At 41.0% G+C, this 13467-nt stretch overlaps 1 protein-coding gene across 1 annotated transcript; it reads right to left on the reverse strand.

Annotated features, from left to right (window-relative positions):
• Positions 1–3371: 3371 nt before the first annotated feature.
• On the reverse strand, positions 3372–8367 carry LOC120020081 (ras-related protein Rab-8A-like). Its single transcript, XM_038963519.1, has 7 exons — positions 8241–8367; positions 7442–7502; positions 6946–7006; positions 6761–6838; positions 6521–6610; positions 3599–3715; positions 3372–3461 (listed from the first exon to the last, which is right to left on the reverse strand). The coding sequence occupies exons 1-7, from the start codon at positions 8362–8364 to the stop codon at positions 3372–3374; spliced, it is 621 nt and encodes a 206-aa protein (XP_038819447.1). The 5' UTR covers positions 8365–8367.
• Positions 8368–13467: the final 5100 nt, after the last annotated feature.

Consider the following 13467-nt stretch of genomic DNA (forward strand, 5'->3'; position numbering starts at 1 on the left):
AATAAGGCCTGTAACAGTCATTTAAAAAAAAAAAAATTACAAATCACAATTTTTTTAAAGAATCTTATATTAAATCAAAAGCACAGATATCTCCAAAACTGCATATCAATTTCAGTATGATTTTAGAAAGTACAGTACAATTAAAGTAGACATATCTTTTTTTTTTTTACATGACGTACTTACAACAGTTTCTTTCAAAATGTAACTTATGTTATTTGATTCTCCCGGTGTATCTCGCAATCGACAATGGAATGAAAATGTGCTCTTGATATGCATTTAGGGGTGAATCCTAACTTTTCCTAATCCGGCATTTTCACTTAGTCATGCATTGATGTCAATGGAGAAAATCAGAATTCACACCTTTACTGACAAAGAACAAGGAGACATGGATAACACATTTTACTGTTAGATTAAAGCTATCAAAAGAAAGAAAACAGTAATCTCTCCTTTGTGCCAACCTCAGTCTACCCATCTTCAATATCACAAAAAATCTAGCATATCATCATTGCATTCAAAGTACCAAAAATAGAAGGGGAAAAACAAGTATAAGTTGGTCATATGCTTGGCTCAAGGCAAGACAAACAAGTCCATACTCTTTCAATAAGAGCGTCACCGAGTTTCACATCAAGAGACAGGTTTTTAAAGGAAGAATGTATGACATATGTGGGACAACCATTTCACAAATATAGAACTCTCAAAATAACAGAAATACACAAAAATGGAGAGGTCCAAATGTCATAATGCATAGCTTCAAACTAGGCTGGGTGAAAGCCTGTTTCTGCTCTCTTGCCAACTCCTTCTGGAATTCTCATGTCAAACACTTGCAATGGCTTGACAATGACAGTCATGGAATTGACAAGAGCACAGACAGATCTGGGATCAGGCTTGCTCCAAACTGGAAAAGACTGGAGTATTAGTGATTATTAAGTGGTTTAGAGGAGGGTGCAATATTAGGTCCCAGTACAGTTGTAGATAGAGAAAAGTGCAGGCTAGGATAAAGGAGTTGGCATGATTGCACAAACAGACTGGCACCCAGACATGTAAAATAACAGGAAGTGGAAAACTGGAAAGTCTCTGGTAAAGAGGACTCGATGGTATAGATCAACAAAGCAAAAATGTTTACATAACACATGCACATTTTTCCTTCCATTTCCAAAACATTACACAGCATTTTAATGGAATTGTCAGTGCATACTAAGGATATGTTCTTGCTGTTAGAACACACAATGTATTATTCCCATGTTATAACAGTGTCAGCTGGTGATATGGTGCCACCTAGCTGTCAGACAAGGTTCTGACCAAAAGGACAAACAAAACAGAGGACATACCACAACAAACCAAAAACTTGGTGAAGTTGACTGGTTTTAACTTGACTTGCCAAGAGATCATCACATAAGGAGTATACTCAAATCTGTCAGGGCAGAAGCATACAACTGAAACTGTAAACACCATACCATAACAAATTATTGTTGGAACAACCACCATGACACTGTAGGATTTCTTTACTGATACCAGGGCCCGTATGTATCAAGTGTATCAGAGCAGGAATGCTATTCTAGGATCAGTTTTGCCTTTTAAATCATAACAAATAAGAGGGAGTACCTGATTCTAGATCGGCATTCATATTCTGAGACATTTGTGAACACAGGCCCTAAACCGTAGAACACAAATTAAAAGTAGAAAAGGATAGAAAGCCAGTTATAAAAAGGTGCAATAATTGTCTAATATAATTCATATATTATCTAAGGTATGGACAAAGTATCTACCACTCATTACCATAATCCAATCAAATAGATCAGAAATGCCATAATCCAACCAAAATAAAATGCTCGTCTTGTATTGCGAAATAATCACTTGGCACAGACTACACACAGGTTACTGGTAAAGTGCAAGGATTGGAACCTATTTGTCTGTCCACACTGTAACATTGCGGTTTGTACTAGCAGACAGACAGACACACACCCCTGTTCAGAGATGTCATACAGCTGGGGATAAACCAGATCTCATGAATGGATGTTGTTGCCGTGCTGCCCTGACTGAAAACAAAACACACTATGAAAAGGCAACCTAATTTCTAAGTGTCAACTCTGTACAATTTTACATTTCAACAAATTTGACACAATAGTGTTCTAGAGAAGAAACACTGTAGAGCTGGAATGTAGTCCCGGGCCTTGTCTTAAGAGGTAAACCTTCAAGGACATTCGTGTGTGAACGTTCTCAAGCCGGAAGAAAAAAGACCAGGGACTGGCAGTAAACAAGTCAAACAACAGTGGAATAGCTACAGCACAAGAACATTCAGAGAAAGCGGCTTGTTGCAATTCAAGCATCTCATGTTTAGAGTACTGTAGCACTAAATGATCGTCTTAAACGGAAAACAGAATGGAATGCAAAATTGAACAAATTGTGTCTTTCTTTTAGTCTGAATAATCAAAGGATTTAGGCATCACTCTTTCCTGAAAGATTGTGCATCTTCAAGGCATATTTCATCATTCATTTAACAACTCTGTTCCATCAAACAAAAAAAAGCCTATCAGAATCTGGATCATGTTAACAATGTGGCTAGGGAGTAAAAATCATCTAAACATCCACATCATGTTCCCTAACCCAAACCTCTGAGGTTATTCAAGCTACTCTAACAGGGAAGTATGTGGGGCTCCAACTTTGGCAGTTGTGCATCCAGGTGAGTGAGTGTGAAAAATGTTATATACGTAGAGAGACCAATGTGAAACAGAAGGAAGGAAGAGTCCATCTTTTGTGTGAAATTATATTTGAACAAAGTTTTGAAAAACGAGTGGTTCACCGGTTGATCAGTCTGTCTGAATTCGCGGAGAGAGAAACTCGAGCTTGGTGAGCGAGCTGGAAGAACTGCAGCATCACCAGGTATCATGGGGACGTTGTGAATGGGAGACGTGGAGTAGTCAACCTGCCCTTGAGCATGATGTTTGGAGAGGAGGACAGGGAGGGAGGCAATTCCCAATTCTCTCCCTACCAATTCCCGTTGGTCCTAAGTCTTCAATGTTCAGATCTGTAAGGTGTAAACAATATGGTGGAAGCTCCAACACTAAACTGCTTATCCAAACACTTCAGATGCACAAACATCTAAAAGGTTAGGTCCAAGGGGAAGAGGTTGGGAGCGAATTGGGACAGGTTGAAGAAAATAGGTAGAAGGAGAGGGGGTGTTGGGAGCAAGCACAGTCCAGTTGTGTCCAGCTAGTCAGCGCCCCAGCCAGGGATGGGCAGGCAAGGCCCAAACAGCACCCTATTCTCAACATAGCGTACTACTTTTGACCAGAGCCCTATAGGCCATGGTCAAAAGTAGTGTACTAAATAGGGAATAGGGTTCCATTTAGGATGAAACCTTGGTCTGGTCCTCACAGTAGGGCACAGGGGAAGAAGCGGATCTTCTTCTGGGGCTCAGAGATCTTCACCCCGTGGCTTTTCCGCTGGGGACTATTGCCCTCCTGGAACAAAGACAGTTTATTTGAAACTTTTTTTTAAATGTTGACATTCTTAAAGTTCCTTCTTAAAACCTAAGTCATTGTTGAACTATAATCTATTGTTCATATGGAAAAGTGGAAGAAAGGGAGGTTGAACTCACCAATTTTGTGTCCATCTTCGATTTGATGTCTCGGGCAAGTGTCAAAAAGGCATTTTCCACATTGATATTGGCCTTTGCACTGGTCTCCATGAACTTGATACCATACTCCAACGCCAGCTGAGAAAAGAAGGGAGTAATGCTTTGACTCTACATCAGGGACATCAGGATTTATTTTGCCCGTGTCTTCAACGAAGTCTGGAGGTTCGCACTGCCTTGCCGCGGAAAGTTGTGGGGGATAATTCCTCTATCCATCAATTTTGCCATATCTGATGCTTTCTGAAACTGTAGCCTTTGTTTTCCATTGGTTTTGTAATGATTTCAGTGGTTATTACCAGGCTAATGTTACTATTAGGCTTGGGCCGTATGCCATATACTGGGGTATTTGGAAATAGCCACTGAATGTTTTTTTTTTACAGTCAAAACTATTTATCTCAAGTTTTTCAATACATTTTAAGATTTGTAGCTACTTAAGTAAATACCTGCAGTCAACTTGTGCATTACATTAGGAGATAGCATTCTTTATTTCACCGGTCACATTATTTTACATTATGAAGCTTATCGTAGTTCACCAGAACAGTTGAGCCAATGAAGTGTTTGTTTGTAAATAGCAAAACGGGAGAAAGTGGTAGCAGGTGAGTCCAGCTGTGTATTGACGGGACGCATTTTATATTGAAAGTCAGTGTTTTTCTTGCTTCAATAGAGTGATCAGGGGCGTGCAACGGTATTTCTTTCACAGAGAATACATTAGTGCAACACATTCGGCAGAAAATAGCTTCATTTTCATCAGATGACAACAGAATTGCAGCGCTATATGGCTGGCAGCCACACAAATAAATGAGCTTAGAATGAAAAAGCAAGCTCTTTTGGCAAATATGATGCATGGCCATCATATTTCTGTTTTCCATAGAAAGAATGCAGCCAGTTACATTTCCTAATGTATTTCTTAAAGTTAATCTTGCATTTTACAGGAGAAAAGTAGGATACACCTAGAAAAGAACCAGAAAAAAGCAGCTACACATCAGTCAGAGCGTGGTCTGCTGATAGAATGCCTGTTCGTGAATTCTCACCAGAGCGGAGAAGTGCAACTGAAGCAAAAATGTGTCGAGCAGGAATTACAATATGAAGCATTTTAGATCAGCTTTTACAAAACGCAGCCAGATATTCCTTATGCAGTCCTGTTTTTTTTTCCTGCGTGACAAACACAGAATTCTGTGTTAACTAGCAAGTTAAACTTAGACGCGTTGACTAATCCTGCCCGTTCTGGTCAGAGAAGAGGGGGAGGGGGGAGTAAAAGGAGACGAGGCATCATATAGTGTTATCTTTCTGCCGTGTTTGAGAAGTCAAAGCCCTTTGGATGAATTATATGTACAGCTGCCACTGCTATCTTGATTTTCTTGTGTTTTTTCTCCTCTCTGTTCTTGGCCCGTCTGCTCCTCCACCCTCTTCTCTAACCAGAACAGGCAGGCCTGTTGCCCTAGCCACTCCAGACAGACAGACACAGTGTGTGCACATGCTGCACCAGAGCCAGTACAGTTCTTCCTTCAGACAAGCAGACATTTGGTAGCTCCTACCTATTTATGTATAACTTTATGAGCTGATTGCCTGTCATTACAATTTGTTTATTTTCATTTGATAACATATTTAGCAAGCAGTCTCCATGGAAATTCGCTATTACTTGTGCTAATTATGTTAGCATTCTGGTATAGACGACCAATGGTCTTTTTTTGCATTTGTCGCCCCCTTGTGTACTAAGCCGGTAATACCGTAAATCCTGGGATGAGAGAAGGATGTATGATGACATGAAAATCTGGATACCGTCCAGTAATCCTAGTTACTATCGTCATGTGTGTGTTACTAGTTACTATCGTCATCCTAGTTACTATCGTCAGTTTCTATCATTTAAAAAAATAAATATGTTCCTACACAACATGGCAGGCCACAAGGCGGACCTTGTGTTATACAATGCTCTACGTCAGTGGTCGCCAACCGGTCGATCGCGATCGTATTGAGCTGTTGCCGGTAGGTGAACTTGATTCAAAAGTCCTGCCCAATCAGATAGCTCAAATCACCGTGGCTACAGAGCTTCCATGACCCTGGCCACAGCCAAGTTTAATAGGCTACTAACCTGCGTAAGATTGAACAACTTTTAAAACCATGACTACAGAGAGACTGTCAACGAATTCAGCAAAGAGCTGCTGTTTTTATGAGTGAGTTCATGTTTAAGTTCATATTCAGGACTGTCACAGTTTTTATTCAACACTATTACAAAACGCGCTTCTTCGTACTTCCGCTCGGGCTGCAGCTGCAATGAATGAGTAGCCAAGAATTGATAGCCTTGTGTTTAATTATTATTAGCAGCTCGTCATGTCGATTTTAATAATAAGGAATATTTCACTTTCTCTGGTCATAGGAACAACAGGAATTTGTGCATGAGGCAGATGCGGTGCGACTCGAGTTTCACCATCAGGTGGAAGACCGTGTCCCCTCTCTCTGGTCAGTCTCACCGGAGGAAAGGAAGGAGAGAGCAGGGACCGTGAGAAGCGGTTGGCAAAAATAATTTTGAACGGGCATCCAATTCGGAAACTCAGGCATCTTTCTAGAGCTCCGCATTTTTGACCTGAAGATCACTGACATCGTGATTTGACCATAACAATATTGGCAGGCCAATCATATAGCCAATATGCTGTGAATTAGGCCTACTGCCCAAACCTCATTACTAAAAAACTGTTTGTGTGAGGTTAATGTAAAAAAAAAGAAAAGAGATTAGCAGTAGATCTCAGCTTGCTTTTTGACTGCAAAAGTGATCTTGACTGAGAAAAGGTTGGTGACCACTGCTCTACATCATCCAAGCCATTTAGGCTGTACAGTAACAACCAGAAGAACTGAACTTGTGATTCATTACATGATTGCAGCAAAACTCACCTTCTCTCCTCTTTCTTTGGACACCTGCCGTTTGTCATTGATGTCACATTTGTTACCAAGGACCATCTTCTCAACATCAGCCGATGCATGCTATGGAGAAGACAAAAGTGGTTTAATACTAGGATACAAATACTACATACTGTTGACTTTGACAGATTAAACTAGAGAACTACTAGTCAGTCAGTATCTGGGTCGTATTTAGAATAGAATATCATACAATAGAAATGTAAGCAAACATACCTCCTCTATGTTACGTATCCAGTTCTTGATGTTTTCAAAGGACTTTTCATTGGTGATGTCGTAGACTAGCATGATACCCTGCAGAGAGATGCAAGACAATGAAACGTCAGAGGATGGAAAACCGGAAATAAAATCTTCAATGTTGAGTCAATGCCTCGAGGAAGAAGAAAGATGTGTTTACCCACCATTGCTCCTCTATAGTATGCTGTTGTGATTGTTCGAAAACGCTCCTGTCCTGCCGTGTCCCTGCAAAAGACACATCAGAGGACAACAATCAGCTGAATTACATGGACATTATTCATATCCTCCAGGATAGTTACCTAGCTATACAATGCTCATTCTCTCTGTATGGGCTCCAAGTGGCACAGTGATCTAAGACACTGCATCTCAGTGCTAGAGGCGTCACTACTGACAACCTGGTTCGAATCCAGACTGTATCACAACCGGCCGTGATTGGGAGTCCCATAGGGATTGGCCCAGCGTCGTCTGAATTTGGCCGGTGTAGGCCATCATTGTAAATAAGAATTTGTTCTTCACTGACTTGCCTTGTTAAATAAATAAATAAAAATAACTGCAAGGCAAAATCCTTCGTGGCGTAGCCTAAGCCTACCCCTTCTCATTCTCTCTGTATGAAAAGCAGTCGACGCTCAAGGAGAAGTGCATGAAAAGGACACAACTTACCATATCTGTAACTTTATCTTCTTGCCATCTAGTTCTATTGTTCTAATTTTAAAGTCAATTCCTACAGGAGAATAATAAGAGGGGCAGGGAATATGAAATTAGATACTATTGTGCTTAATGGCTAGGTATGACTCATCTCTAGTAGCATACAGTTACATCTACAACTTCCTATACAATAAAAAAGGTAAAAGGTTCATGTTTATGATATGTGGCATCAACAGCATCCAGGGTAAATTAGCCGAATTCTTAACTAGCTGGATAATACGCCATGAATTATGTTCTGCACACGCCCACTTCACAGAAGAAGCTCTCTAACGGAAATATGCAAATACATGTTACTGCCCACTATGTTTCATTTTCTCCCGCTATAAACGACACAGATGAACTATCTTGAGTTAGTTAGAAATATATTTGACCCGTAGCTACACTAACATTTGGATTTAGCTGGCGGATTTAAAGATAGCTGATGTTATCTACTGGCGCTAACAATTAGTAAACTATAGAAAGTTCATAAAGTTAAAAAAACAGGCTAACAATCTACAGTATCTACTTAAATTTAACTAGCTAGCTGTAAAGCTAATGATAGCTTAAATGTTTGGATAAGATATAGCTATGTACTACAGATAACGTCAATGGCATTGTAACTTTACACTTTAATAAATGTGATTATAGAACGTTAGCTAACTAACTTTATTTAGTCCGTTACTCAATAATCAAAGGCTAATAAGCTAGCTGCTTTATGTGGTGATGAGACGTTTTGTAAACATGAAATTGTGTGGCTAACCAAAGTCACACCTACCTATGGTGGAGATGAATGTGGAGTTAAATGCATCCTCTGAGAACCTGAACAACACGCATGTCTTCCCGACACCAGAATCTCCGATTAACAGTAATTTAAACAAATAATCGTATGTCTTCGCCATACTTGATATTGTGGAAATCCCACCCGCTGTGAAGCCGGCAAGGATAAATAAGTAGTTCCGGGTCACGGACGTTTCTTCTTCTTAAGGTTTTATTTATTTCTATTTAACTAGAAAAGTCGGTCAAGAACAAATTCTTATTTACAATGACATCCCCCAAAAAAGGGTATTGTCGCCACCTACTGTTTTGGGTGAAAGCAGATACTTTTATTTTTATATAAAGAAATATATACACTACCATTCAAACGTTTGGGGTCACTTATAAATGTCATTGTTTTTGAAAGAGGCATTTTTTTTGTCCATTAAAATAACTTCAAATTGATCAGAAATACAGTGTAGACATTGTTAATGTTGTAAATGACTATTGAAGCTGGAAACGGCTGATTTTTAATGGTGTATCTACATAGGCTTACAGAGGTCCATCATCAGCAAGCATCACTCCTGTGTTCCAATGGCACGTTGTGTTAGCTAATCCAAGTTTATCATTTTAAAAGGCTAATTGATCATTAGAAAACCTTTTTGAAATTATGTTAGCACAGCAGAAAACTGTTGTCCTGATTAAAAAAGCGATAAAACTGTCCTTCTTTAGACTAGTTGAGTGTCTGGAGCATCAGCATTTGTGGGTTCAATTACAGGCTCAAAATGGCCAGAAACAAAACCTTTCTTCTGAAACTCGCCACTCAATTCTTGCTCTGAGAAGTGAAGGCTATTCCATGCGAGAAATTGCCAAGAAACTGAAGATCTCGTACAACGCTGTGGATTACTCCCTTCACAGAACAGTGCAAACTGACTCTAACCAGAATAGAAAGTGGAGTGGGAGGCCCCGGTGCACAACTGAGCAAGAGGACAAGTACATTAGAGTGTCTAGTTTGAGAAACAGATGCCTCACAAGTCCTCAGCTGGCAGCTTCATTAAATAGTACCCACAAAACACCAGTCTCAACGTCAACAATGAAGAGGCAACTCCGGAATGCTGGCCCCAGTGATGGGTAGGGCAGACCGCACTACCCTCTGGAAAGCCCTGTGATTGCGGTCGGTGCAGTTGCCGTACCAGGTGGTGATACAGCCCGACAGGATGCTCTCAATTGTGCATCTGTAAAAGTTTGTGAGGGTCTCAGGGGTCAAGTCAAATTTCTTCAGCTTCTTAAGGTTGAAGAGGCGCTGTTGCGCCTTATTCACCACACTGTCTGTGTGGGTGGACCATTTCAGATTGTCAGTGATGTGTACGCAGAGGAACTTGAAGCTTTTCACCTTCAACACTACAGTCCCGTTCGATGTGGATAGGGGCATGCTCCCTCTGCTGTTTCCTGAAGTCCACTATCAGCTCCTTAGTTTTGTTGACGTTGAGGGAGAGGTTATTTTCCTGGCACCACTCAGCCAGGGCCCTCACCTCCTCCCTGTAGGCTGTCTTGTCATTGTTGGTAATCAACACCTACTACTGTTGTGTCATCTGTAAACTTGATGATTGAGTGTGAGGCGTGCGTGGCCACGCAGTCATGGGTGAACAGGGAGTACAGGAGGGGGCTGAGCACACATCCTTGTGGGGCTCCTGTGTTGAGGATCAGTGAAGTGGAGGTGTTGTTTCCTGCCTTTACCACTTGGAGGTGTCTCATCAGGAAGTCCAGGACCCAGTTGCACAGGGCGGGGTTCAGACCCAGAGCTCCGAGCTTAATGATGAGCTTGGAGGGTACTATGGTGTTGAAGGCTGAGCTATAGTCAATAAACAGCATTCTTACATAGGTATTCTTCTTATCCAGATGTGATAGGGCAGTGAGCTGTGCGATGGTAATTGCATTGTCTGTGGATCTATTGGGGCGGTATGCAAATTGCAGTGGGTCTAGAGCAGGCCTGGACAATTCACATCTTTGGGGGCCTGATTGGTGTCACACTTTTCCCCCATCCACAGGAAACACAGCAGATTTAAATGAATTGCATTATAAACTGAAGATCATGATTAGTTGATTATTGGAGTCAGGTGTGTTAGCTGGGACTGGGGCAAAAGTGTGACACCAATCAGGCCCCCGAGGACTGGAGTTGCCCAGGTCTGGTCTATAGTGTCAGGTAATGTAGAGGTGATATTATATCTGTTTGGGCTTCTTCCAGTCAATTTGCAGTCTACAAATTATTTGTCACTATGTTCCTGCCCCCTGACCATCCGCACAATAAAAAATCAGCCCGGCTTAATCTAGTTGATGATCCCTGCCTTAAATGGTTGAGCATTTTGAAATGTCCTATTAGTCTGTTTCGCCCTGTAGTCACTGCCAGTTGGGAAGCCTTTGTTAATGCCTCTAGAAATGCAAGTGATATGAAACACAAAATATGAATTGATGTGTTGTAATGTGTAAACACTATACCAAGCACCAACCTGCTTGCACCAATCCCATGTAATTACGGTAAGTACCGTGAAATACACACATTTCATTCATCCATTCATTCATTCCGATTACAATAGCATTTACTTTTTACAATATGATAAATTCCATTTTATGGTATTGTACTGTGTGTCATTACACAGTAGTAGCTTTGATACTGTATTTATATTACAGTAGGTGTACTGTAATATGAAATACAGAATGTTGGTTATGTCACGTCTTTCTGGGGAGGCAGCTGAGTTCAGCCTTGTGAGGGTTAGGTGTCAGTGGATACTTTTATGGCCGAGGCTGTGGATCCGTAGTTAACCTCCCTGTCCTGCCCCTGTCCCCCCAAACAGCAAGCAAATGCAGGTGTAGAAGAACGGTGGCTAGGAAAAACTCCCTAGAAAGGCCAAAACCTAGGAAGAAACCTAGAGAGGAACCAGGCTATGAGGGGTGGCCAGTCCTCTTCTGGCTGTGCCAAGACGTTCAAATGTTCATAAATGACCAGCATGGTCAAATAATAATAATCACAGTAGTTGTCGAGGGTGCAACAGGTCAGCACCTCAGGAGTAAATGTCAGTTGGCTTTTCATAGCCTATCATTGAGAGTATCTCTACCTCTCCTGCTGTCTCTAGAGAGTTGAAAACAGCAGGTCTGCTCCAGTCCCCCCCTTCTTGGATCCCGTTTCTTCAGCGCTGAAAATCCAAATCGTGTTCTGCACATGTGTTTCTTAAACTTTACTTTACACACACATTTTTGTGTTCACCCTCCCTTCACATTTCTCACTGTCTATCCTGAAGGATAATTCTTCAAGTTTTACCGGTGAAATGTCCATGCAGCATCAGCATACCAACCATTTCATCTCAATCATTTTCATAGGGATATGCATTTACATCTTCTTGAGTTATAGTGTTGTTTCGAAATAGCCTACAGTGTTTTGAATTATGTGCAGTGATTGAATTTTAGAACAGATGGTGTTAACAAAATGTAGCATAGCCTACCTGTGTTTAATTGAAATCAAAGCACATATTTAGCCTAGTGGCGTGAGCTTTTGAGTTTAGGCCACGAGAGAAAAATGTCACCATTTGCTCAATCATCCTAAAAAATTAGGTGGTGTTTTTTTGTCTCACAGTAATGTTATACCATCTTTTACTTTTGATACTTAGAGTTGAAGTCGGAAGTTTACATACACTTAGGTTAGAGTCATTAGAACTAGTTTTTCAACCACTCCACAAATTTCTTGTTAACAAGCTATAGTTTTGGCAAGTCAGTTAGGACATCTACTTTATGCATGACACAAGTACTTTTTCCAAAAATTGTTTACAGACAGATTATTTCACTGTATCACAATTCCAGTGGGTCATACGTTTACATACACTAAGTTGACTGTGCCTTTAAACAGCTTGGAAAATTCCAGAAAATTATGTCATGGCTTTAGATAGGCTAATTGACATAATTTGATTCAATTGGAGTAGTACCTGTGGATGTATTTCAAGGCCTACCTTCAAACTCAGCGCCTCTTTGCTTGACATCATGGGAAAATCAAAAGAAATCAGCCAAGACCTCAGAAAAGAAATTGTAGACCTCCACAAGTCTGGTTCATCCTTGGGAGCAATTTCCAAACACCTGAAGGTACCACGTTCATCTGTACAAACAATAGTACCCAAGTATAAACCCCATGGGACCACGTAGCCGTCATACCGCTCAGGAAGGAGACGTCTTCTGTCTCCTAGAGATGAATGTACTTTGGTGCGAAAAGTGCAAATCAATCCCAGAACAATCGCAAAGGACATGAAGATGCTGGAGGAAACAGGTACAAAAGTATCTATATCCACAGTAAAATGAGTCCTATATCGACATAACCTGAAAGGCCGCTCAGCAAGGAAGAAGCCACTGCTCCAAAACCGCCATAAAAAAGCCAGACTACAGTTTGCAACTGCACATGGGTACAAAGATCGTACTTATTGGAGAAATGTCCTCTGGTCTTATGCCTTTACACCTTACGGTCAGATGCCGAGTAGTTGCCATACCAGGTGGTGATGAAACGGGTCAGGATGCTCTCGATGGTGCAGCTGTAAAACTTTTTGAGAATCTGGGGACCCATGCCAAATCTTTTCAGTCCCCTGAGAGGGAATATGTGATGTCATGACCTCTTCACAACTGTCTTGGTGTGTTTGGACCATGATAGTTTGTTGGTGATGTGGACACCAAGGAACTTAAAACTCTCGACCCGATGTTAAACCTGTTTGGGATAGGGGGCAGCATTTTCACGTTTGGATGAAAAGCGTGCCCAGAGTAAACTGCCTGCTACTCAGGCCCAGTTGCTAATATATGCATAGTATTAGTAGATTTGGATAGAAAACACTCTGAAGTTTCTAAAACTGTTTGAATGATGTCTGTGAGTATAACAGAACTCATATGGCAAGCGAAAACCTGACAAAATCCAACCAGGAAGTGGGAAATCTGAGGTTTGTAGTTTTTCAACTCTTGGCCTTTCGAATACACAGTGTCTATGCACTTCCTAAGGCTTCCACTAGATGTCAACAGTCTTTAGAACCTTGTTTGATGCTTCTAATGTGAAGTGGGGGCGAATGAAAAGGGATTGAGTAAGGTCTCTCCCAGAGTGCCATGAGCTGACCATGCGCGTTCACGTGAGAGTTAGCTTGAGTTCCATTGCATTTCTGAAAACAAAGGAATTCTCCGGTTGGAACATTATTGAAGGTTTATGTTAAAAACATCCTAAAGATTGATTC

This window comes from Salvelinus namaycush, chromosome 25 (genome assembly GCF_016432855.1).
Source record: "Salvelinus namaycush isolate Seneca chromosome 25, SaNama_1.0, whole genome shotgun sequence".
NCBI classification, from domain to species: domain Eukaryota; kingdom Metazoa; phylum Chordata; class Actinopteri; order Salmoniformes; family Salmonidae; genus Salvelinus; species Salvelinus namaycush.

What these genes read in the sequence shown, in the direction of transcription:
- LOC120020081 (XM_038963519.1), bottom strand. Translation starts at nt 8,364, where the DNA reads ATGGCGAAGACATACGATTATTTGTTTAAATTACTGTTAATCGGAGAT. An exon ending in CACATTCATCTCCACCATAG is followed by an intron (nt 7,503 to 8,240) that starts GTAGGTGTGACT and finishes ATTCTCCTGTAG; the next exon opens with GAATTGACTTTAAAATTAGA. An exon ending in CCAAAGAAAGAGGAGAGAAG is followed by an intron (nt 3,716 to 6,520) that starts GTGAGTTTTGCT and finishes TTCTTTTCTCAG; the next exon opens with CTGGCGTTGGAGTATGGTAT.